This window comes from Diadema antillarum, unplaced genomic scaffold (assembly GCF_040938485.1).
Source record: "Diadema antillarum isolate AM-2024a unplaced genomic scaffold, OU_Dant_1.0 scf00000112, whole genome shotgun sequence".
In the NCBI taxonomy this organism is placed as follows: domain Eukaryota; kingdom Metazoa; phylum Echinodermata; class Echinoidea; order Diadematoida; family Diadematidae; genus Diadema; species Diadema antillarum.
Window position 1 is genome coordinate 1,364,802 of NW_027271001.1, and position 27,436 is coordinate 1,392,237.

The 27,436-nt window shown below is 37.4% G+C and overlaps 3 protein-coding genes across 3 annotated transcripts; 1 reads left to right on the forward strand and 2 right to left on the reverse strand.

Annotated features, from left to right (window-relative positions):
- The first annotated feature begins 2,670 nt into the window (after window positions 1–2,670).
- LOC139719619 (protein delta homolog 2-like) lies at window positions 2,671–8,182 on the forward strand. Its single transcript, XM_071631026.1, has 4 exons — window positions 2,671–2,940; window positions 4,505–4,633; window positions 5,318–5,440; window positions 7,348–8,182. The coding sequence occupies exons 1-4, from the start codon at window positions 2,871–2,873 to the stop codon at window positions 7,362–7,364; spliced, it is 339 nt and encodes a 112-aa protein (XP_071487127.1). The 5' UTR covers window positions 2,671–2,870; the 3' UTR covers window positions 7,365–8,182.
- Window positions 8,183–14,679: 6,497 nt separating this feature from the next.
- LOC139719559 (somatostatin receptor type 5-like) lies at window positions 14,680–15,762 on the reverse strand. The gene has a single exon (XM_071630970.1). It carries the CDS (start codon window positions 15,760–15,762, stop codon window positions 14,680–14,682), a length of 1,083 nt encoding a protein of 360 aa, XP_071487071.1.
- Window positions 15,763–23,702: 7,940 nt separating this feature from the next.
- On the reverse strand, window positions 23,703–24,809 carry LOC139719560 (somatostatin receptor type 5-like). Its single transcript, XM_071630972.1, has one exon. The coding sequence runs from the start codon at window positions 24,807–24,809 to the stop codon at window positions 23,703–23,705; it is 1,107 nt and encodes a 368-aa protein (XP_071487073.1).
- Window positions 24,810–27,436: the final 2,627 nt, after the last annotated feature.

The following is a 27,436-nucleotide window of genomic DNA, read 5'->3' on the forward strand; positions in this document are numbered from 1 at the left end:
TCAATCCACATGTCTATGAAGGTGAACTTGCTTGTCCTTTAATGACGAACTGGCTTATTATGCAGTAATTCATATCTGGGCAGTATGAATGTATAGCGGTTGATTTTGGAAAAAGTTAACAAGATGGACGTTAAATTCTGTCTCTCTCTAGACCCGTTTGAAATACATGTTGTGTGTTAGTTTGATTGGAAAGTTTTGGTCTATTTCAGCAGGTTTCAAGGTGCAAATAATGATCACTATAGCTTTTAGATAATAATATCAGAATGCGTTTTCCACTTAATAATGTTGATAATGATGATTACGATGAAGAAGAAGAAGAAGAAGAAGAAGAAGAAGAAGAAGATGATGATAATAATGATAATAATTATAACAATGATAATAACAATAATAATCATAGAAGTAGTAGTAGTAGTAATGATAATAATAATAGTATAAGTCACTTATAATGCGCTAAATCCACTCTGCAGTAGAGTGAGTGCTCAAGGCCTTTACATACCCCGATCACTATAGATACATTATTTCAAACCAGCACTGACAGTGCTCACTCTCCACTCCCTTGCTTGTACCTCCTCTGATACTGATGTACAACCTTTTTGTAAAATATACTCAATGCTTATACAAATCGACATTTACTACTACTGTAATTATACTACTGCTGCTACCTCCCCCCATGTTTTTGCTCCATAGAATGACGCAGACAAAAGCGCTGAGAACTTTGCATCCACGCGCACATGTACCAAAGTTTCATGACGCAAATGATGCGTGCACAATCCTGTTTTTGCAAATCATTATTAACTTAAACAAAACCCTGTTTTTAATACGACATTTACCATGCAGTCTTTTTGTGTAATTTATAAACCAAAGAGCGAAAACAGGTGATATTGCGTGTCACTACACTCACGTCACGGGAACATGGCGGCAAACAAAGGTATTGATTTTGAGTTGTCATTTCTTCAACATTGGCTTTCTTGTTTTTGTAACAGATGGATTTTCTCTGAGCAAGAAATGAATCATTCAATAAACATCCACGTAGGAAGTCTAAAATGTATCATTTCTTTTGCCTCTTCCAAGGATTTAAATGATTCAAAATACATTTATTCACACAGGCCGTAAACTTTGTAATTTTCTGGATTGCGAAATTAAAAACGCTCGTTGATTTTTTTTTTCTAGCGAGGCAGTGGTCTAAAACAAATTCAACATCATTATTTTTATAAAATGAAATGCAGGTTTTATCTTAGCACAGATTTTACGCTGCACTAAATCACCAACTTAGTCCGAGCCACTTTCTAGATCATCCTTGCCCCCGATTCGTAACCATAGCAGCTGCTAATTTTTACTGTAATGCCATGTTGTTGTACTTTTGAGTTTGTGTTTTTTGTTCTGTTTTCTTGTTTGTTTGTGTTTTTCTTTCTGTCATTAATAAAGAAAATCAAATGTTTTACGTCGATTGTAGGAGTTTTCTACAGTATACGCATATATTGATGCATTTTTTTTTAGAAGCGAACTCCTAATCTTTTAAAATGATTTTTAGGGAATGATGATGAAAAAGAATGGTTTGGAACTACACATAATGCTTTCCCACCTTTCAACCAATCAATGTATACCCAGATTCACTAATTGTAACATTCATAGGCCTATACATTATGTTATGTAGGAGAAAAATTAAGATAATTATTATTATGAATTGAGTTAAAGATAAGAGTTTGGATATAGCCTTGATGGAGTATATGATATGATGTCAGTAATCATAATAATATAATTTTCATGATTGCATCTGTGTATGTGTGCATTTAGTGTTCTGGTATAATATTCAGGGCAATGCAAGCTATTCAAATCAATAAGAGTGGATTATAAAGTTTGCAAAATGTAAAACAGAAGAATGACACCTATATGGAATACCAGTCTAAACTACCGTCATTCTAGCCAAAAAGTTTGCCAACACTTAGAAGTCATGAGAGTTTGAAAAGAGGATGTGTTTCACAAAAACAGTCATTTTAAATCATTTAGGATTATTCTTCCAACTCTGTATCAAACGTCGTGAAGAATATGGCAGAAGCTTAAAGACATATAGGCCTATAATATACATACCATGTGTACATAATATAATCGTAGTAATGTATATCAATGGAGTGGTAAAAAAAATCAAAGTAACATTCATTGTTTTAGTCTAATGCTGTATACTTTTCTTTATCTTTGGATCGGTTTCGAAAGTGGAAAATGATATTCAGGCTTACGTGGCGGTATAGAATTGATGTTTTCTTCAATCGTAAAGAATGTGCGTCACTTAACATTACAGAAGTATTTGGCAGGAAAAATTGATTCAAACTTCGTTGATCGACTATATTATAGTATTATCGAATTCCCAGTTACAATTTAATGAACTGGCACTGTCTCCCTCTACTGGAGCCTATGTTCAAACATGCAACAAAATATCACAAAGTTTTCGTTAGACGGGAGTCAATATGATTATACCTCTGCCTTCCGATAAAACTGGAAAACATATATCGATATAAACACGAGAAAGGTGAAACATTCATACTCCGAAGTAATCATTAACATCCATCTGTGTGGGTTTAATCTGTTAGAATATGTACAATCACTAGTATAAAATTTGCAATGCGACTCGGTATTTTTACAGCTGCGGATTATTGCATTAAGGTTGATGATGCAGACTGTTTACAATACACGATTGGTTTACGCGCGTTTATACATCCCCGCATAGCTCTCGACCCTTTAACTGCGCAGACAATCTGCTCGGCATCTCAGTCACTGCTTTATACCTCGATCAAGAAAGCGCCACACAAACTTTACCGGATACACTTTGTAGATCCTCTTTCAGCAGAATCGTCGCCAAAATATCGAAGAGAAGGATGGCTAGCCGAGCGATCTCTTTGTGTTTCATTGCCTTCTGCTCATTCCTTCTCATTCAGTCTGCACGTGGTAACGTATATATAGGCCATTGGTGAAATAAAGTATACCGTTTCTCCCATCTCCAACTTGTTTTTTTTTCTTAAAATGTTTTAGATACCTGTTTTATTGTAATAGTTGTCACTGCACAGAAGAATAAACCAGTATAGTCTCAGTCATGGAATTAGTACTTCTATTAGTACGACTACTAGTATAGTAGTATAGGAGTGGCAGTAGAAATAGTATAAAAGTAGATGCTGTAGTAGTAATAGTAGTAGTAGCAAAAGTAGTAGTAGTCAAGCATAGTAGAAATAATAGTCATGGTAGTAGTCGTATAATCGTTATTATCATTATTTCATTATTATTGTTATTATTATTATAATCATTATCATTATTATTATTATTATTATTAATATTAATATTATTATTATTATTATCATTATTATTATCATTATTATTATCAATTGTAGTAACATAGTAATAGAAGTAGGAGTAGTGATAAAGTCAGCCATTTCCTCAAGTTATGTTTAAAGGCATAATTCACCATTCTTTTGCAAATTAAACAAAAACCCAGCATTAATGCTTAAACATTGTTAAAAATAGTTCCAAAATGTGCGTTAGGGATAGAAACAACCACTGTAAAAATTTGAACCAGTTGAATTGATTTTAAGTATTGTTAAATGATTCATACAAAATGTGGACAATAGCTATTATTGAAATGTTTCCAGATTATACCATATACAGTTACGGTTTATTGAGAAAAATACTGATATTTATCTCCCTATATTTCATGCTTTATTGCGAAAAATTTATATGGTAGGATGTTTTGTGGTGCAACACACCTACGCATATGCATCAAATATGATATCTTGATTTTATTTTTATTTTTTTTTCAAATCACTGCTCCCAAAGGCAAACAGGACCTTTAATGTGACGTGTTGGGCATACGCAAGCTTACGTATTATGTCGCTTTGAAAGCGAGTGAAGTCGAACCAATTGAGATAAATATTGTTTCTATTACACATGTAAAGAGGAGCTAACTCTGAACAAGCTTATTACCCCAACTTGGGCAAGAATCAGTTCTTAAAACGAAGGCCAGGAAAAAAAGCCACAACATTTCGTCTTCAATAAAATTTCACTCGAAATTAGAATTTTGCCTTTGAGATAAGTCAAGGAGGAAATCCACCCCGAAAATAAATAAACTTTAAAAGAAGTAGAAAAACAACAACAATTCCCTACCCTACAGGACGTTCCGAAAATGACAAAAATAAGAGAAGAAATGAAGAAGATATTACATTTTGATATTTCACATTTCTTCGGAATGTCATAACTTCCGTATTTCTTATCCGATTTTGATCATTTTGTTTGCACTGCTCTGCATGGATTTTTTTCTCTTTCTTATGAAATTAATGAAATTTTGGAAATGATTTTTTTCTCTAAAAGAGTCACTGTCACTGACAGTTATCATTCTAATCGTCATCGCTGTTAACTTTTCTTTTTTTTTGTGTTTTATGCACTTTATGCAAAGAAGGTGTATAGTTGACGTTGTTACTAATTACCCTCCCCACCCCCTCCCCCATCCGATCTTTGTCAACAGCTGGTCCGTGTGACCAAAGCCCTTGCCTGAACGGCGGAGAGTGTTCGGAATACGTGCTGCGCGGAGTCACCGAGTACCACTGCCTGTGTCCCGAAGGCTTCTACGGTTTCGATTGCGAAGGCGAATTCCGTGAGAAAGATAACCAAAAAAGAAAAAAAAAGTGTTCTCACTTTTCATGCACCCATATACATACAGAAAAATTGAATGGACAAACACAAAACATACACACACACACACAGCCACACATGTTCTGATAAAGAGAACTAAAATATTTTACGTGATTTTTGGATGGAAGCGTTCCTCTAAAATGGGGCGTTGTATAATTATATAAAATATAGGCTAGACAGAAAGCCCTGGAGTAAATAATGTGAATCTTTTTCTCTCCTTGTCTCTATTTATTCGCTTTTCCTCTTTTAATAGTTTTGTCTGCTTCGTAGGTCACTGACGAGTGTCATCATTTTACAGCTTGCTATACATCCAGAGAAGATATGAAAAGATTGAGGCCTTTTTAAGTGATAGTAATGATATCAAAACAATGGAAACAGTTGCCTCACGCATGCACAGAACATCATTTTTTTTTAAATATTCACTGCTTATAATTTAGAGCTCACATTACTTACTTTTACAGAAAAACGTTTCCTTATGTTTGTACAGTTCGTTTACTCGGGCTCTGTCTTAACCAATGACAAGCAAACGTTATCATATTAAATGATTTACAGTGCACATAAACGAGACACTTAATTTATAATGAACTTTACAGATTAATTAAACATTATTGAGATTAATGGAACATTATCCTTCTTCTCCTTCCAGTGAACACGAATAACTGCGCGTCGAATCCGTGCCAGAATGGCGGAGAATGCACAGACTATTTATGGTTCGGCTACACCTGCACTTGTCTTTCAGGCTACTACGGTACACACTGCGAAACACAAGGTATGACTTTTAGGGTATATAAAGTTCGTTACTCCAAAGGTTCGTAAACACAACAAAAAACAAAAACAAAAACAAAAACAAAACAAAAACAAAACAAAACAAAACAACAACTAAAAAAAGCAAAGCAAACAAACAAACAAACAAACAAACAACGAGATACTAGCAAGATTCGTAATTCCAAAGGTTTGTAATTCCCGCGGTCCATGGTGCGCACTTTTTGTGTGTGTAGGATTAACGAACCTTTTTATCATTTTGGGTATGTCTCCTTATACATGGGACTACAAACATCTTGCAGCTTTTGGCCTTTACGATTAGTGTTCGACACTTCACTTGGACAGTGATAATCCCAATGTGGAGATCAGTCGCTGCTGACTAGTTGATCTAAAAAATTTTCATTTTTATATGGACGATATGGACGATGGACGATGGGCAGAGCTAAAGTTACAGTAATTCGATAATTGGTCGAAGTGTGTATTGCGAATGAAATGATCTACACTCAGCAAAAAAAGAAAGTAAACACTTTTTCAAGCTCATATTTCTCATAGAATATTTAGCTTAATGTTAACGTTTTATATACCATGTTAAAGGTAATTTATTTGGCTATTAAACCTGTTAGGTCATTAAACTTTACGCATGAGTGAAAACATGCGTTTTTCTCTTCCAAGACACGAAAGTAAAAATTGCAAAAATGGACAAGTTCTTATTCATGCGTAGGTGCTTGTCCATATAACAATGAGAGCAAAAACAAATTGAACACACTTAGAAGCACAAATTACTTTGCAAAAATCACACACTGATCTCTGTAAAGATTTTGTAGCCCCCAAAGATAAAGAAAGGCAAAAGTAATGAAAAAAAAGGAAGAATCTTCCGTCAAATCCAAATTCAAATGACATAAGAAAAGAGGCAATATCAACAAAAAGGTAGAAATTTGAAATGTTATTTCAAATTGAGGAAAATGAAAATGATATTTGATTTTAAATTTGTCTCATGAATTCTAAAGTTCCTAAATCAAAATAATGAAATTCAGAAATTCCCTTCCATTTAATCATCTTCGTGGCTTACCTCCTGTATAGCTCTTTTGAATTTGAGTTGACAACCCCCCACACTTTTTTCCCCTTTAGTTTCCCACTTTGTTTCTGTTTTAGGATTTAAAAAGATACAAGGGAACAAAAACTTTTTTTTTGCTATTCATTCATGTCTCTTCTGTGTTAAACTGATCTTTTGTTTTCAATGCTATCTTGAAGGTCATTTATATAATATGGTATGAATGACAAGATGTAAATTTCTGCAATTTTTACTTTTGTGCCTTGGAATACAAAAACGAATGTGTTCACTCATGCGTAAACTTTTCCCGTTGTACCACCCTACTGGGTTGAGAGCCTAATAAATAACCTTTAATATGGTATACAACACCAAAATATTTTACCCAAATCTTCTATGAAACATATGTAACGGAAAAAGTGTTTACTTTCTTTTCTTTTGCTGAGTGTATATAAAGTGTTCTATTCATTCACAATCTTGGTCTTTTTGTTTTTGTTGTTGTTTATTGGAATGAAATACATATGATCCTATTGAAAAATGATTTGCCCAAAGCAATACTGAAATCAACTCATGTGACATTAATAAGCAGGCTTACCATTGTTACTATAATTACTATCAATGATTTTCTATACGGATTGTCAATCTTATTATAATATCAACATTGTCTAGACAAAACAAAAATGAAATAAGTTTCTTATCAATACAATAATCGTCATCATCTCCTTACCACTGTATTGGTAAGTGAATCTATTATTGGTAACATAATATAAAACAGGATAACGAGGATCGTTTTCCCCCACATTCGTTTTGTCGCTGTCTGAATGCATGACTAAATGATTCATTCTCCTGTGTGCTTTCATTCGCAGAGGTCGGGCCCGAATGAGCGATCATTCGCTGGGCTATGGTGTGTATAATTTGGCTCAACCACCGACTCCTGTCATTGCCTGTGTGCCATCACATTGTAGAATCACTTTCCATGCCTTCTCGTTTTGCGATGGCTTCTTTTCTCGTAGCTGCAGCTGGTGTCACCCCCAACTTGTCTAGAGATTGACTGAAAAATACAGAGCTAACTATACTCTGCGAAATATGTGTCGTCATAATGTTCATGTTTAATAAGGCTCTTTTCATATCTTGACTGTTTCCCATATCGTTGTGTTCAGAAATATGTGTTGAATTGATCATTATAATGACTAATACAAGCCGTTTTCATATCTCGTCTTTTTCTCATATCGTGAGTGTTCAGAAATATGTGTCGAATTGATCATTATAATGACTAATACAAGCTGTTTTCATATCTCCACTTTTTCTCATATCGTGAGTGTTCAGAAAAATGTGTCATGGTGATGATCATAATGATTAATACAAGCTCTATTCATATCTCCACTTTTTCTTGTATCGTTGTGTTCAAAGCACGTTTATATTCACCGCTTTTAATAGCTTGAATAGCTGAGTTTCTCATTACCTGCTCACATAATGAGGTTAACACCGGAGTTTATGGGAACCGATGTGCACAATATGGATACTCATAATATCGCCTGACAAGACTGACTGAAGTATTTGTGTTTTAAAAAACTGAATGTTCTGTATTTTGAATTACCTTACTCTAAACATTCGTGACAATTTCATGGTTTCGAGCCTGGAAAAGCGGCCATTCTTGTGTTCAATAACGTGCCCTCCTTAAATAAATTGCCTCGAAAATGACAGCTGTTCGTTATTGGCGTCAATGTTGTTGTTGATGACTCTGATGACGCTTTGCAGTATACTAGTAGAACACCGACCTGTTATGAGATCGTATTTGAATGTGTCAATGTGTGTATAATGTGCTCTATGTGTTTATGCGTGCCGATCAATGGCCAGCGTGTGTGTGTGTGTGTGTGTGTGTGTGTGTGTGTGTGTGTGTGTGTGTGTGTAGATATTGGTTACAAATCAAAATAAAACGGACATAAACAGTTTTATGTTTATATAATCTGATGCTGCTGTTATTCGTGTTGGGTGATGACGTTGGCGTTGGCGTTTTTAGGAGTTCTTCAGATTGGTCGAGTAATCGTCGTGGCTCGTGGCGTCACATTGTCTTTAAGCATTTCCGTGTAGAAGACGCGCAGAATGCCGGGGAAAAAAGGGGAAAAAGCTTGATTACACAAACTGTGCTCTGCACTTTCTTTCAGTCATCCTCCTAAAGACAGATGAACCGAGTTACATCGTTGGCGGGCGATGGTGATGCGGCGGTTATTATTACGGCAATTGTGCGTTGTCTCCTCCGGCATTTCGGAGATTGATTCTCCGTGCATGTTTTCCCGAAAGTATTGTCATGACTGTTTTTTCCCTTTTCTTCTGTTTGTCCTTCACTCACTCCCTCTCTCTATCTTGAAAAGCTCCTTCTCTCTCTCCCTCAATCTTTTCCCCTCTCGTTTCGTCTCTCTCTATCTCTCCCTCTTTAGATTGTTTTCTGCGATGCTCAAGGACAAGGATTTGTCAGAGATATAAAGTGATTAGACGTTCATATGATGCTAATACTTCGGCGATTTTCACAGGAAAAGGGAAGAGGCCGAAAGGAGTAGAAAGAAAAATGTTTCATCGCAGTTTGTCTGTAGGCCTCAAATACGAGCGCTCGATCTCATGAAGTACAATAACAACATAGCTGTAGGTTCAAAGTACGTAATATCTACTTATTTGTGTTGTCGTCTCAGAGCTTGATATGCGCGACGATTTACATTATATATAGATATATATGCCCTCTTCTTTCACAAATCTGAATATCCAGCCACCTCCCTATCTCTGTAATAAAGATAAAAGTTTAATCTATTTATATGTCCATTTTTATTGCTCGCTTGATTGGTTGAAGCTTTTGACTCTTGGTATTTCTATGCTTCCGCTTCATTGTCAGTCACTGTCAGTAGAACATGATAAACCAAGGTGCTTGCATGAGATTAAAGTATTAATCAAGCATAATATGAAATCAAAATTAAACTGAGGAATAAAATAGAATGAAAAGCGTAATTTCAACATAACAGTTTCAAAACATCTTGGCAATTGCGAAACATAAAACAACGGAAGTCAAACATGAATATAACTATATTTTACATATTAAGTAAATACTCGAGTACTGACGGGGCCATCTTGTATAAATAAATCGAAATAAATAAATAAATGAATAAATACATAAATAAATAAGCATTTTTGCTATAACGTATGAAGACACAAACGTATGACCTAATGTATGATACATTATAATATAGAAAATATATCATGTTTAATGTTATGTGTATTACATCATTTTCAACCTACATCAATCAATGTTTCTCTCCCCTTTTTACCCATATTCCTCAAGTCAATGTTCCACCTTAATTCTTCATCATGAGTCATACTGTCGCTCTTTCTGATCAAGACTCCGCAAATTTTCACGCACACACACACACACACACATACACATATACACAGAAATAGAGAGAGAGAGAGAGAGAGAGAGAGAGAGAGAGAGTATTGTCTACGTTGGTGAAGCGTATTTGGTGAAGATGAATCTCTTTAAAAAAACCGTGGGAATGCATTTTTCGGGACGTATTCTAGCGTTATTGTCCAATGTTTACGAAGTATTATACCAGAGGTATTTTACCGTTTTGCCATGATTTCATTTCACTTCATTTATTCACTAATTTTCATTTCCAATAAAAGTGTAATTAGAGTAAGATATCTATGTATCGCACATAGTTATGTAAGATCAATTAATACATACACCATTGTGATAAAGGAAAATTCAATGAACGGAAATATAATTTTAATCCGTGACATTTATAAGAAAAAGCATGGTTTGATATTTTCAGTCCTCTCATTAACAATAAAGGGGGAGGGGGGGGGAGGAGTTGAAGGGTCAATACCATTGCAAGAGAGACACAAGACGAATGTGCTCACTGTAAAGTGTTGAGAGAAGATTTTGTTTTGAAATAAGTCACAATTTTTAATGAGTAAAAAGATAAGGACTTAAAATTTGGGTTTGTACAACTAATGATGTAAAACTTCTGCTATGTAGGGATGAAAAAAATGACAGTTTAGAAGTGGAAATATTGACACACTTCTTTCATGCTATTATCGAAAGAATTCCAAAATCTATAGGGTCAGAAAAGGAAAACATAGATTTAGTTAAAATATTTCAAAGTCGATGGCAGCTGGAATTCATAGGATTGAGGATATGATAATGGTTAGTAAGTTTGTAAATATTGACCTATAGGATCAGATGGTACAAATTATTGCTCTTTAGAATGTTATTTTCGAACCTCAGTGTGGCATCTCCATGACTAATAACTATTAATATGAAGATATACATATTTTTTTTCTTCTGCGGTAATGCTAACGTTCTTTCTTCATGGAATATAATATATTTCATGTCATTTATGGAATATGTTCCTATGTTCCAATAATCCAAATAATTCTCAGGGCTTTCAAGATGTATAGCAACGTCCAAGCGCAGGACACAACCGTCTTCTCGTCGTTGGTCGATCACGGCAAGCGCAATAAACTCTAAGGAAATGTCACTTAACTCTGTCAGCTCGGAATCGTCGAGGGCAGTAATTCATCATCTCATATATACTGTCCAACATCAATCCCTAAGAGAGAAGATGGGGGGGGGGGAGGGAGAGGCGTGCCCTTTTCAAGATCGACATTACAGCTAGTTTATCGATGTTGTTATTCGAGGTTATTCCCCTTTTGCGAAGTCAAGTGGGGGCACGCACCGCTGTAGATATCACCTCTCCCGGCTGTCACGCTTCCCGCCCTCCGCGCCTGATGTCGAATAGATGCGGCCAATTTTCCTTTTTCGGTTGGACTCTTCACTTGGTTACTGTGATTCAGAGGCAGTAGGGTAGTTACTTCCGCATTTTGCATTTATTTTCTTCCCAATTGCTCCCTGATTGTTGTTGTTCCTTCCTAGACTGCTGCGCTCGTCACTAATCATCATGGGTGCCCTTGCTCAGGTGCCGGTGAATGAGTTACCAATTACAGATGTGACTGCATGGCTGTTTCAAACTTGTTTGAGATAGAGCGAAGGAGGGCTTTAATATTAAAGGCTCTGGAAGTGACTTTTGAGCGCCGTAAGACATTCCTTTTATGAATACAGGATATTCTGAGTTGTTTGCCAATCTGAGAATGCATTAATTTGTAAAAATTAGCGATTATGAAAGGCTTTGCAAATTCTGCCAGCAAAACGAAGAATTATGAAAAGAACAATAAAAAACCCTCACAGAGGGGATCAATTCACCTCCACACACAATTTTATTTATCCGTCAAGAATGTACCCTTTAGAATAATTTTGATAGATTTTGTGCTATGTACAATTTTTTTTTTTTTTTTGTATGGGGAACTTATAACTTAGAATTTTTGTGTCACTTTACATTGTCATTGATGGATGTTGTTAACGCAACACTGTATGATTTGTGTGGAAACCTAATAAATGAAATGAAATGAAATGAAATGAATCATGAGATAACTTCAACCTATGAAACATTTAGAGGAAATAATAATGGAAAAACGAGACCAATATGTGTCAAATTAATGACTCATTCCTCTACGTTTGGTTTTGGATGGTTCTTGATTGTAACATTTCTCATGATGGAGAAGACAAAAAGTGATGGGGGTGGATCGAGGAGGGGAAGAGTCTCGAACAGATCGAACTTAATGGGATTTCAGTTCAGCACGAGAACGTAATGTAAAGCGACATTGGGTATTTTTGGAGAGTGGCAATAAAGAGCACACACACACACACACACACACACACACACACACCAGGGTAATATCTAAGGGTGACCTAGATACTAAAGAGCTCAGAGAAGATAAACTCAGGTTCAAGGATCTTCTCCCCCATGGCCAAATCGATTGACGGATATAGGCCAAAAGTTTGGACAAGATGTATAAAGGATGCGTACGTACTGAATAGTCAAAGAGACGAATACAAATATATATATATATATATATATATATATATATATATATATATATATATATATATATATATAATTTAATATCGGAAGAGTCTATAAAAGAATAACCACTGCCTCACACTGAAGAGCAAAACTCTTCGTTGAATGTTGTCATGTTTTATGCTATCAAGATGCTCTAGGACCTACGAAGAGAAATAATTGTTTGCCATGGATTTCATTTAATCTCATCTCATTTCATTTCATTTATTTCATTCTTTCTTTCTTTTCAGCATACATAACACGAAATGAATCAGAAGACATAACATAGACATGTATTCGACTTCGGATTAGTATGTACGAGAGAAAAGCAGAATACGAAACAGAAAATGTTATCAGCTGTATACATTGTCAAATAGAAATGAATTTATATTTGCAGTTAAATGGTGAACACAAGATACAAAATAACAGAATGCTCAAGATTGTGTGTATACATGATGTTAGTGCACAATTTGGGTCTAGAAAATCGACTGACTTGTCGATAAAATTAGTCTTTGTCAAAGGCCCTGAACAGATGGTCGTCAGTGAGACCGCAGAGTTCAGCCACAACCGAGAGATAAACCCAAGCGAGAGATAACGAGGTCGGGATCACTTCGCTCACAATTGTCAGTGATAAAAACATGAGGGCCCTTGAAAAAGGCTATGACAAACTTTTAAGTCAAGTGATAATCATTAGAATAATTGTATCACGTGGAATTTCAGATTCCAATTTCTATATATTTCAGCAACTTTTTCTGCCAAGAATACATTGTATACAAGCAAAAATACAACAATAACAAAGAAGTTCCTACAAGAAATCAAGTTTCATAAACAAATTCAATAAATAAATACAAGATACAGTAAATTTCTACATGTTTTTTTTTTCCCCGGGACATACGTGGGCCGTCATAATAAACAGCACAATGATGAAATGACCGCCCTTTCCTCTCGACAAAACGACTGAAAAGCTGTTCTCTGGGATTTACAGAAAGAAAAGGAATAGAGTGCAAGTGCGTGGGGTGGGGGGGGGGGGATTTACGAGCGGCCAGGTTTTATTTTACCTGAAAAGAAAATAATTACTAGTAATGTGTTTATGCTTAAAGTGAACATAAATTAACATATAGAAATACGCGTTCCTGTTTTAATTGTCAATACACCATGTATTTCAATATATCATAGGTTTTATCATTTGTTCTAAACACAATATTTATTCATCATTGCTTCCTTTAATTTTCTATCAGAGTGGTTTAAGAAAAGATGTGACTTGCTCTAGATGATTAGGGAGAGCATTCCGTGCATCAGGCCATTAGTCTCTTAGGATCTCTTAGGATCTCTTTCCTTCGTACAATCCACAGGATTGTTTTGGAAAACAGTGAGACAACACCGCTTTTTAAATAACACATCATGTATGCTTGGTTTATACATTAAACTTCTTTCGAAAAATGTTATGTTATCTAGCACCATTTAGTGTAAACCTTGAAGAGGAAAAAATATTTTACATTTCTTATGGAATGAAATGAGGGTGTGCAACCTCATTATTTTCTATTGGACTGTGTGACCTTTACTAACACGAAATCGGAATAGCTCCAAGATCGCAGAATCCTTAGACAAGAATCATGCTTCATGACAACAGTATCATTTAGTCAAACAAAAAATCTGTTGTGTTTTGACGTCCATACTGTTGATCGAAACAAAATATGATTCCTGGTTTCAGAACTTACCACTTTCTGTGCCAGGGACTTTGGGCAGTGTGTACAATGGCTTAGGATTTTCTGTGCCGATCCACACTCAAAGCGCACGAGGGGTTAATTCGTGGATCCATTTGCCTAATCCCTTACAGACTGCCATATACCATCCTCACTTGCTGTTGTTTAATCTACCTGTTAAAATCATAACTCATGTTTAATCGAAACAGCAGTGGCAGGTAGATCGTCACGCTATTATGCATCAAGATTTCACTGATATGAAATAGAACGGCAAAAATCTATTACTCATAAACGGACAAAGCTAACTTATAATATGCCTATAATTGTTTGAACCACGCTCGAGAATACTTACTGAAGGTATTTTGGTTTGGTTTTTTTTTTTTGCTAGTTTTTTTTTTTCAGATAAAAACTGTATTTCAGTTTGCTGGGTGCTGCCCCTGGAAGTACAACATGATGATACAGACGAAAGCTGCGTAACACATTTCAGTTTGTTAAATATTAATGTCATACATTATACTAAGACATCGATTCTGTTCGTGTGGCTTCCACTTCAGACCGCGACTGGTTCCACCGTTTTTCTCGTTTCACAACACCTGTTGAGACAAAACGCCTCTTTTGCACAGTCTCGATACGTCTTGCTCATGATAGTGTATATGAATGGGTTTACCACCGAGTTCAGGTAGGTCAGCGTAAAAGCGATAAAATTAATCACCCTGTACGCGGGTCTAAAGTGATATGGCCCGATGAAATTCGCAACTATGTGCACTGTGGCATTGATCTCGAACGGCCCGAGCAGGACGAAAAAGGCGATGCCGTTAACGATCACCATTCTGATAACACGACGGTTCGCTCTCTCCCTAACGTCCCCGTGCGCGCGGAGTCTTGACGCCGCCGCCCGCAGCTCGTAGACTATCTTGACATACATGGTCGTGTTCAGGACAAGTGCGAGAAGAAATGGGACGACTTTCAAGAGAACGAAGTAATCTGAGATAAAAGAGTCGATGGTTGCATGCGGCAGATTCCTCGTCGTCTCGGTGTTCGGCCATGTCAGGCAGATTGAGTATCGATACGTGACACCGGGGATGAAGAGGGTTGCCGAGAGGAGGGTCGAGACGATCCATGAAGACGTAGACGATATGGCGGCACGTCGCCTTCTGCTCGTATGTCGAGTGATCATCGGTCGACACACGGCGTTGTACCGATCGAAAGTCACAAGGGTGATGAAGAACAGGGACGCGAAATAGGCCGTGTGGATGACGAACATGAAATACACGTAACCATGCCAACCGAGGTAAGACGTATCTCCTGATATAGGCGAGATGATGTACGCCAAGATGTCCGACCCGACGCGGATCAGCAAAAAGAGTATGTCTGTAACTGCCAGATTTGTGAGGTAGCAGTTCGTTGGGTTTCTCATTCGAGATACCCGCAGGGTTGCGTAGATGAATGCCAAGTTGCTCAGGAGACCGACTGTGAATATGATGGGCAAGATGAGTTCGCAGAACAACGTCAAACCTGGGCCGTACAGCCACAGGTCCAGCTGTTCTACAGTGACATTTCTGTATGCGTGGCAGATAGCATCTTCAACAACAGTGACGTTTCCGCCATAAACTCCGTCTGATATTGAATTCATTTCTCACTATGGCCACAGTTTACAATGATAAAAATTCAGTTAATGTTCCGATATAAAACGCACTTTAAATGGCACAGTAGCTAAAGATCTCTTCGCCTGGACAATCAGTACCCTAATAAAGTTGAATAAATTCGCCCGCGTACATCGTTGCCGGTTTATACCTGAGGTTCAATAATCCGCTTGTCAGCTTGTACTTGAGTATTGAAAGTAATTCAGAAAACACATTTTCCTCACTCCTACCACTGCCTATGCATGCATCGTGTCCCCGAGGAATTTTTGACACGTCGACGCTTATATAGCAAAGCCAGATTCTAATTGTTGTTCTTTCCAGCGGGGCAAGCTTCCTGTGTAGTCCAACCGCGAAAACAGGATGAACACCTCAATATCAGGGTCGCACAGTCAAAAGGTTGAGTGACACTAAGCCAAGATCGAGGACTGTCCCACGGTTATAGTAATGATGTCACAATAGGAGGTGGACCCCGCCTCCATGATGTCACCGTGCAAAAAAAAAAAAAGAAAGAAAAAAGAAAAAAAAGAAGAAGAAAGAAACTCGCAACAAATTAAAAATCTGACCAAGACCTAGAAAGAAAAGAGAAGAAGGTAAAAATGTATAGAATGATTGCTGAGTGTATTCTGAGTGTATCCATCTTAGGTTACAAAGAGCTGTTGAAATTAAAATCGTGCCTCTCGTGCTGAGAATGATTGGTTTGCATGGCCACTTTGCCATAAATGTTATTGAAATTGATATGTGCGGGTGATACAGCCTCCGTATACCAGTAGATATTTTTCAAGGGAGGTGAGCTGAAAAAAAGAAAGAAAAAAAAGTGCGTGTGAGTGTGACGTCAGTGTTAAGTTTTAGTCATCCGTGATTTCTCTCTACACCGCTTCGCTTGGCAAAACATTAATTAAAGAGCTGGTATAGCCTTGGTTGAGAAGGAGCTTAAGGTTTCCAACTCTTTTTGTGTGAGTTAATTAAAAATTTCTTATGAAATATGAAGGAACCTGTAATTCTAAGAGGAATTCAGAGTTTATTTGATGAAAGTTGGTTTTGAAATGGCTGAGATATCCAAAACAAAGGGATCCTAATAATCTTTTATTAGGATCGCTTCGTTTTACTCTGTTTTTGGAAATCTCGACCATTTCAAACCAATTTTCATCAAATAAATTTTGAATCCCCCTTAGAATCACAATACTCCTTAACATTCCATTGAGTGGTTTCTTAGTGTCTCTAAAAACGTTAAAAGCTGAATCCTCACCTCAACCAATACTATACAAGCCCTTTAAGCTGGAGTAGGATGTGGTAACGTAGATATAGTACATTAAGTCAAAGTTTACTAAATAGTGTTTGGTTAGGAGTAGGAGAAAATGTGAAGCTTTTTTAAGGTGTTTTTTTTTTTGCACCATAAGAAATATCAGCAGTTTGTATTGTTGATGGCTTCGTGTCGTCATGACAGAACCTCGAATGGGATCCAGTGGTGTTAACGTATGTCAGTCAGTGGATAAAAACAAAGAACAAAACAAAGACAAACTGCACAGGTGATTTTCACAACCCCCACAGATCTCTAGTGATTCTTCCTGTCAGCATTATGATTGTAGCAAATTTCAAAAGAATCATGCGTGACCCATTGTCAGCAGAATACCTTTGACATTTACATTTGAACTTGCTGGGATTCACCGAGTGTTTCGAGGCTTGATATTTCATGAAGACGCAACAGAATCAATTCATGGAATTTACGGTATATATAGTCCCCAATCCGTGGCATTTATTTGTCAACTTCTTTGTGTTTTGTGATGTTTAGGGTCGCTCATTTTGTGTGTTTGTGTGTGTGTGTGTGTGTGTGTGCGCGCGTGTGTGTCTGTGTCTGTGAGGGAACGGGGGGGGGGTAGGGGTAGAAAAAAGTAATATCTAAAATGAGATAGTAATCGTTGGAGACATGCTCAATTGTGCAACAGACGAGGGGGAGTTTTCCGGAGTGCGAAGAAGGGAGAGAGGGGGAGAGGAAGGGAGAGAAAGGGAGAGAAGTGGAGGGGGGGGGGGGGGGCGGGAATGGGCGACCTCATAACCCATAGCGGGCAATAAAAGTTCTATCAGCGATGGGGGATTCCCCCTGTGCCTCTGCAAATGACGCCATCAAGCGGATATTGCAAGAAACGGAGAAATAGGACAGATATTACGAATGCGTGAAAAACACTTTCCTCCCTCTCTCCGCCCCCCTCTCCCTCTCTCCCTCTCTCTCTCTCTCTCTCTCTCTCTCTCTCTCTCTCTATATATATATATATATATATATATGTATATGATATGTATATATATATATGCATATATACATTCACAACAGTAGTAAAGGGTAAAGTGTAAGACGTGGCTGTTAAAACTATGTCTTACACGGATTTTTCGTTGCTACTGTCACGACTGTTGTGAATACAATATCTTCGAGACTCCGAGCAGAAACATATTGCTGCAAGATATGTAAGTGCACTTGTGTGTATGTGTGTATGTGTATGATTGAAACATTAGAGCATTTCAGGAGTGAGGATAAGTGGTTTCTCGATGGCGGGCAGTTATACAAATCCAGAAACCTCGTCTCAAGATTCATAACTACTGCCTTCATGCAGGTAGAAGCAATTTCGAACCTTTTTAGATGGAACATTTATGTTCCCTCCCCCGCCATTTTTCACCTATCGGCAAAATGTCAAAATAAGCTATTTAGATCTTTATAAGCACAGCTGCACTTTTTACAATCACATCCAATGCATATCAAACTTCCAGCAGCGGTTATGTAGAAGAAAAAGAAAAAGAAGAAAAAAAAACAGGGCATAGGGAAGGGGAGGGAGATGAAGAGCAGTGGAAGTAGAGGAAGAAAGATGAACAAGAGGAAGAGGACGAGGGGGAAGAAGACGAAGAAGAAAAAGAAGAAGAAGGAGTAGGGAAGTGGGGAGGAGGAGGAGGCAGAAAAGAAAAGAAAACAAACAAAAACCACGAGATAACGACATACAGGAGATGCATCTTAATATATCTACTGCAGCGTCAGGGCGTCTGTGATATGGAATGATTCTCAGAATTTATGATGTAAGATCATCCTTTCCATGTGCCTCATTCAGTTGTCATTAGTAGTTCGCTTGACGATTATCAAAAATGACGCCGCTCCCATGTCATTCGCAATCAAGTCATTAATGAGTAGTAAAGATTATGCAAATGGCAAGATTAACTTACCGGTAACATGACTGCATATATAGTATTGCACATAAAATCGGTGATCAAAAATAACGATGTTCTCTGTAGGGTCCATTGCTTATCGCTAAAAAAGTTCAACTCAAGGATTGACGTCATTTCCTGTTCATAAATATCAAAGTCTATTGGTCTTTCATAAGCGGGTATATTATCCATGATGTCACTGTAATCATGTTTTTTCCGTCCGCCAAAACTGTTAGGCCGCAGCGTGCAATATCCAAAAAGAAAAAAAAAAGCTAGGAGAAAAGAAAGAAAAATAACCCAAACAAACCTAAACACAGGTTCGTTATGGAAAATAAATGTTCCCATCGCATTCTCTCTATGGGAACTACTCTACCTGTTCATGATATCAAACAAAAGAATACTACACTTTGAGACATTTACATTATTGTTGTAACTTTGACGGTATGTGGGCCCACTCTATTACTCCCATAGTAACCATTATTTTGTCTGGAATGTTGGATGTGTTGGTAGCAACCAGGACAATTAACTAAAAAAACTTCTTGCGTGTAGGTATTGCGGAATGATCCGTCTTTATTCTGCGTCATAGTAAAAAACCGCAGTAAAGGCTTACAAAGCGAACGCAAAAAGAAAGAAGAAGAGAAGCGATTGAAAGAAAAACAGTTTGATATTATAATATCTCATGCACAGATCAAAGTGAATTGATATTTAACATTTCACATTTCACATTTCACTGGGCCGAAATTTAACTACGTAATCTCGATTCCATATCTGACGTAACGGTGATGTCATCCTTATCCATTGATCGATAAGGCAATTTGTTATATCCACCAATGCGGCCGACAACATTTCCCATCAGGCTTTCGAACGTGTTGCTCTTCCCGTCTCGAAATAGTTTAAACTGTTTGAATCAACTCCATAAATATACCACCTGTTGTCTACCTCCTTATCATTGCATTAGGGAATCGCAGAGATTTACCATTTAACAGGTAAAGAAGCTAAAACTTAACTCGGTATATTGCAAGTGAATAAAACATCATTTAGTCGGTCAATTCAACAAGCAGTGTCACACAATATCACAAAACTTCGTTGTATCAAACTATGCGTAACGGTAAGGTTTACTCGTGGGGATAAGTGCCAAATATTTCCTTTGAAATGGCATCAACAAATGTGACAAAATTAAGAAATATCTATTTATCATACATAAGAATGCGGGAAATTCACAGCGAGATTCACCGCCAGACAAACTAATGAGGGCGTATGACGAAATTAATTTTACATCCTACGTTTCCGCATTCGCGGGGTATAGATGACCGCCAACACTTCCACTAAGTACAATTCTTCGCACGCAACAAGTGGATCGAAAACACACATGGAAGTGTTTCCTATACTTCATGCAGCAACACCCAGTACTGTGTACTTCTGCGTTGTGAAGAAAAGGAAATATAAACATGTATGCTTCAACGGCTCCAAGCTACCTTGTCACTTTCAGGCCCTTTTTGAATATGGATATGTGTGTGAGGATGTGCGTGCGTGTGACATGTGTGAGTCCTTTTTTGTTTGTTTCATGGTCAGAAGAAATGGTTGAACAGAATGAAGTCGGAGTTTGAATTACGATTTCCGCAGAATCTAATATATTGTTTAACTTCTATCCCGTACTTAAACTGCGCCACGTTGCCAGATCAAGCTCATCCTTCGTCCTCCTTCAAGAAATTTGAAATTTTCGCGACCAGTTAGATTATATAAGTGCATATCATACAAACAACCAGACGTTAGCTCTTGCAAGATGACGTAAAAAGGATTCGAACCAGAGACGTCATGATTTAGAACCCGTCATCTCACCCACTGAGGCACAACGGTTGCTCCAGAGAGCCTCCATAGAATCGGTAAGACTTGGCAGCTCTCAGCTTCGCTTGCACAGAGGCATTTTCAAAATATGCATCCTTTTCCTCAGTATACACTCATGCGTGCGTAACACTTCGTACTTTGCATTACCATTGGTTGAACGGAGCTAAAGTGTAATTGAATTGAACTGAATTGAATTGAATTGAAGTAAGTTGATATGCAGACCAAAGTGCCCTTAAACTCTTCATGAAATATGATCAATATGAATAAAACGCTAAATCATGCCATCTTCTTTCAGTTTTATATACACACACGCACACGTACGCACGTATGCACGCACACGCATGCACACACATATTTCATATAAACATGAAAAGATTAATGACAAAATAAGTTAACCCCTTTCTTGTTCAGTTTAGATATTTGCGATTTAAAAGATGCTAAAAATTTTGATATTCTTAATCATAACTTCAAAAATATCCCTTGCTATGTAACATGCGAGGTTTTACTAGAAAGGTAAATTGCTCTTATCTGATTATGAAATAGATTTAAAATGTTTACTAATGACGTTTAACCCATTCTGCCATCAAAATCTTCATATCCTTCTGATCTTATACTTATCACCACCCTTAAAAACCATTAATCCTATTGTTGATTCCAAACTACTGAGTATGGAAAATCCGGTTGCTTACAGATTGCCATTTTTAAGCACGTAGCATTTATTTTCCACATACATTTCCATAGCTTCATTAATTACGTAATATCACAGACCCTGCCATGATCATGCAGCTGAGAGTTTTAAACAGGAAACGTTAAAAAGTGCGTTTAAACACTCATGAAGGCAAAAAAAAAAATCATATATTTTAGAAGGTTCCCCTGAACATTTCGCCATGAAGACAGTCTAAATCATTTGTCGCCGATTTTCATGTTAAAGGGATGGTACAGTATTGGTGGAGATGAAAATTGGGCTTTAACTTTTTTGCGAGATACCAAGAATACACTTATGAAATAGTACAGAGCATACCATTTTAAGAGGAATTCAAAGTTCATTTGATGAAAATCGGGTTTGGAATAGCTGAAACATCCAAAAACAAAGTAAAACAAAACGATCGTAATAAAATGTGGGTCCCACACTTTATGAGGATGGTTCTGTGTTGGATATCTCAGCCATTTCAAAATCAATTTTCATCAAATAAACGTTGAAATCCTCATGGAATTACATGCTCTTTCACATTTCATAAGAGGTTTCTCACTATCTCATCAAAAAATGATAAAAACCTGAAGTTAAGTCTCAACCAAAAACTATACGATCCCTTCTAACTTCGATAGAATATAGTCAAATATCATGAATAGAGAGAAACAGATAGATATTTCATCAAAATGATACTGAAGAAACAAGAAACTTATAGAAATGTAAAGTTTCAGATGCTTTTCTCCTTATAATGATATCGGTCACAATCGCATTATACAATTCTGCTGAGGTTACGATGCCATTAGCTCAGGACCCACAAATACCCACAAAACCCACAACAAACAAACGAACCAGCATATAGATCACACTTTTAAATTAGCTAGTTAGTAATTATGACCATTTCATACTAAAAGTCGTCATTTACGGATCATTGCACCACAACGACGATTTGGTAGGAAGAGTGGGAGTTTTTCGCCCAGTTTTTATGGCATGAATTAAAATATCTTGTGAAAGATTCCTTTCAGGTCAATGTTACCCTTGTGATGTCTTAATTTTAGTGTAGCTACCATATAAAGGTTTAAGGTCGGTTTGCTTGGTATCACTTCGTTTGTTGATATAAACATAGCATGGACCTGCCATGAAATGTTTGACGAAAAATGATGCATGAATGGTATTTCCGAGTATCTTACTTCGTTATCGATTATCACATGCACGACTGTCATGAGAAAGCATAAATGCACAGAAAAACAATAACAACAATGAATGATAATAATAATAATAATAATAATAATAATAATAATAATAATGATAATAATAATAATAATGATAATGATGATAATAATAATGATAATTCTCCTTTAATGAATAGAGTGTAACTTTCTTACGGGAAAAACATTAGGAGACAAAGAAAGACCAAAAAAAAAAAAAATGGTCACTTTTCCAAAAGTCCAAAAGGTACTTTTCAAGGGTCTGTGAAACATTGTGTTTCTGGTGTATGTCCAAGTGCCGTTGTCGTTTATCGTCCATCGCTTGACCCCCTCACACCTATCGTGACTCGTTTCATGAAGATATAAACCAGCCAAATTATTCACCTTAACACATTTTGTTAAAAAGTTAATCTCTTTTGATTAGGTGAGAGTTACTTTTTTTGTCGTGTATATAAGTATCACAATAATAGGCACGTCATGCTTTTTCAGCTTGCATTGGCAATGTTGCAAAACATTTTACGTAAATAGACAATACACAACTGTCTCAAAATGATCATACCATTGAAAAATCAACAAAATCTGTTCAGAATTCAACAAGAATTGGATTACACACTTCGACACTAGACACTTTAATTAGCCAAACAGGATCAATGTTCTGTAAAAACACGGGGAATTTCAAGACTTCACAACTTACTGGATGAAACTAATATAGTTCTTTTTGTTTGATTTTACGTAAACCAAAGCTAACTTTAACTTGATGTGGAATCGTACTTTAATTAAACTCAATATCAATGAATAATAGAACCTATAGACAGTTAAATAGTAATTGACATTGGTAAATACATTCATGTATATACATGATTAAGAAAGCTCTGTAACAAACGCCAAGCGCATGTCCCATCAACAACATTCAAATGTAAGAGCAATTTTGGGGGCAAATTTACATGGAGTTATCAACATCCACTACTACTTGAAACATCGCGTAGGTGGTAAAAGTTTACCATGTTTACGACGTGTTGGGGGCAATGACGGTTTCGCTGGTGTTCTGTTTGTAACTACTAAGTGTAGAGGTTGACATATTCCTCTTTTGACGCCACTGCGATACTCCGAACGCTTCTTTGAAGGCCACTCTGTAGGATTTACTGATGAACGCAAAAATCAGCGGGTTGACCACCGAATTGATATACGTCAGGGTGAGAGCGAAAAAGCTGACGACCTTGTGAAAAGTCGCGTAGGAGTAGTCTCCAAGCAGGGTCTTGATGACAAGAACGGTGGCGTTGATCTCGAAGGGAGCAAGGAGGAGAAAGAAGGCCACCCCGTTGACGATCACCAGTCGGATGACCTGGGCTTTATCCTTGTCTCTGGTGTCGCTGTGGACGCGCAGCCGGGCGCCTGAGGCGCGCACTCCGCTGACTATCTTTACGTAGAGCGTCAAGTTGAGGACGAGCGTCACGGCGTACGGCACGACCTTGAAGCCTAGGAAGTACGTGGAGACGTACGAGCTCAGCACGTGCGAGGGAAAGTTCGAGAATCGCTCCACGTCAGGCCACGTGATGCACAAGATGTAGCGGGAAGTGCAACCGGGCACAAAGAGCATGGAGGCGATGAGGAAGGACATTAGCCAGGACGTCGTCGTCAGGACAGCCGTCTGCCGCGTCTGGTTGACGTGGCGAAGTTTCAACGGTCGACAGAGGGCGTAGAACCGATCGATGGTCACGAGAGTGATGAAGAACAGTGACGCGAAGTACACGGTGTGAACGATCACCATCAGGTACATGTAACCTTGCCATCCAAGGTAGGACGTATCTCCGGCTATCGGGGATAGTATGTAGGCCAAAATGTCCGTACCGACGATGGACAGTAAGAAGATGATGTCGGTGATTGCCAGATTGATGAGGTAGCAGTTGGTGCGATTGCGCATCCGCGGTACGCGTATGACGACGACGATAAAAGCCATGTTGCTAATGAGGCCGACAACGAAGACCAGTGGTAGAACGAGCACGCAGAAGAGGGTCAGGCCCTTCCCGTACAAGAACCCACCGACCAGATCGACTGTAAGGTTCATTGAGTAAGTGCACCCAACGCCACTCTGCCACTGATACGATGATGCCATCTTCATCAACAGGAATCCCTCGTTCGATTAAATTAGATCTTCATCCCTCTCAGTTCGCGTGCTCCTAAATTCTCCAACAAATGGTTGTGTTTTTTTTTTCCTACCGCCACCTTGACAAGACCATGCTACAAAAACATCATCTTCATCCAATCAGGTATCAACACTGCCACCAAAACTGTGCAGGATGCTTTCGCTCTCATGAATTTACCTTTGTTATCGCCCAGATGTGGTCGATTCTCTGCAGAATGTGTGAGCATCATCTTCATCATCGCAACACTGAATGTGATATTTCCTGAATTTCCCACGCACAGCGAAATCAATTCGATTCCAATACACAAATTATATTACAGTGTACTTCCGTTTTCCACAAGTGACTGATAATACTCCTAGTGGTCTCTTATCTGTAGTTGACGATAACATAAATTCCATGATCTATACGCAGAGCATAATCCGGCACGTTATATACATTGTCGATTCTATTTGTTATAATGACGAAGTTCGCCGCACAACACGAGAGTGGCGTACATTATCAGCGTTGGTTGCGTCAATGCTGGGATCATTGTATGCGAAGTCTTCTCTTGGCTTCTCATCTTATACCATCGCCAACCTGTAGAATGGATTCGTTTTCGCGCATGCGTGAAGTAAAACTAGGGTAAGAGCAGTTGCAAAAGACGTCATCGTGCAAAGATCAAAGAAGCGGACGAAAAATACGTCCTAAGACACAACACAAAGAAGAAGAAGATAATATTTCGATGGGTGCACACTTGCGCATTACCAGTGTTTCATACCTCGAGGGGAAAGATAGATGTTTATGACGATGTCAGTAATTGCAAAGCCTCTCTATGCCAAGTATGATTTGAGCCTCGTTATATGCGCGGCGTGGATGGATGAATATCTTCATCTGCTAATAACGAACACGCAACAGGGAGGAGAGAAAGATATTGAGACGAAGAGAAAGAGAATATAGTAAGAAAAAAAGAGAAATATAAAGATAGTAAAGGAGGGAGAAAGTGAGAGAGAATAGTGAGAAAAATAGAGTGGGAGGTATGATGGCGATAATGTCATCATCCGTACTGCTTCTGGTGATCGATTAATATGGACTACGGTGATGACACCAACGGGAACGATGGCACATTTAACAGGGTTAAGATGCGATAACGACAGTATTGGTAAGGATGATGATGAAGATCTGAGGTCAAGGACAACGAAAAATGTTATGATAGTGATGATAATGATGATGATAATGATGATGATGATTAGGATGATGATGATAATGATGATGATGATGATGATGATGATAACAATCAGGTATCGGAAATCTCTGATGATGAAGGTAAATTTATGATCAGAGATGAAATATGAAGAGGAAATGTTGACGAAGGTGTTCAAGAAATAATCAGCAGTAGCAGTAGTCGCTAAAGTGGGAGAAGCTATTGCAGTCTAATAGTATTATTACTAGTGGAAGTAGTAGTGATAGCAATACGGAATTTTAGTGGTAGTAATTATAGTACGTGATGTAGCAATAATAGTAGTAGTAGTAGTAGTAGTAGTAATAATAGTAGTAGTAGTAGTAATATAGCAGTAGGAATAGTTGTAGAAGTAGTGTAGTAGTAGTGGTAGAAGTAGTAGTAGTGGCAGTAGTGGTAGTATTCATTAGTATTAGTATTAGTATTAGTATAAGTATTAGTATTAGTATTAGTATTAGTATTAGTATTAGTATTAGTATTAGTATTAGTATTAGTAGTAGTAGTAGTATTAGTATTAGTATTAGTATTAGTATTAGTATTAGTATTAGTATTAGTATTAGTATTAGTATTAGTATTAGTATTAGTATTAGTATCAGTATTAGTATACATGTTAGTAGCAGAAGATGTAGCGGTAGTATTATAAGTAGTAATTGTAATAGAAATGATATTAAATGCAAGTAGTGGTGAAAATAGAGCCTACGGAAAGAAAGGGAAACAGACAACGCAGAAAAGAAGCAATAAAGGTGTTGCTCATTGCAATAATGCTGATGAGGCCGTAAACGAAGATGAAGCAATGTTGTTGATTAGAATAATGATGATGATGATGATGATGATGATGATGATGATGACGATGATGATGATAATTAGAGTGTTGATGAAGTGTGGGAGGAGGAGAAGTGAAAGAAGAAGGGAGAAGAGAGTCATGGTAGTGGAATGATACGAAATAAAATTGCCATTGTAGGGCCATCTATAACGCAGACTAAACTTTTCTCTCAAGATTTCTGTATTTACAAACACACACAAAAAGGGTGGAGAGGATCAGAATCAAGCAACAGCCATCCATTTGGAAGATTATGGCCTGAGGATGTTGCTGGTTACACCATATACCCACGAAATTGAAAATATAATATATTTTTGTGCAATATCTGCAAGGGGCATACCCAAAATGTCACAGGTCACTAGTCATGCTTAAACACCTGTATGTGATATCAACTTTTCCTCGACTCACCTAGCCAGGGTGTTGTCTTACCCCCTGGTCAAACTTTGGTTGCAGTTTTTTTTTGTTATCAATAATTATTACATCGATCATTAAATAATGATAATAATAATAATAATAATAATAATAATAATAATATCAATAATATCAATAATAATAACAAT

Bases quoted from the DNA above. Each gene is read 5' to 3' on its own strand.
- LOC139719619 (XM_071631026.1), top strand. From the start codon at position 2,871: ATGGCTAGCCGAGCGATCTCTTTGTGTTTCATTGCCTTCTGCTCATTC. The intron at 2,941-4,504 runs GTAACGTATATA...CTTTGTCAACAG, and splicing joins TCTCATTCAGTCTGCACGTG to CTGGTCCGTGTGACCAAAGC. The intron at 4,634-5,317 runs GTGAGAAAGATA...TTCTCCTTCCAG, and splicing joins CGATTGCGAAGGCGAATTCC to TGAACACGAATAACTGCGCG.
- LOC139719559 (XM_071630970.1), bottom strand. From the start codon at position 15,762: ATGAATTCAATATCAGACGGAGTTTATGGCGGAAACGTCACTGTTGTT.
- LOC139719560 (XM_071630972.1), bottom strand. From the start codon at position 24,809: ATGGCATCATCGTATCAGTGGCAGAGTGGCGTTGGGTGCACTTACTCA.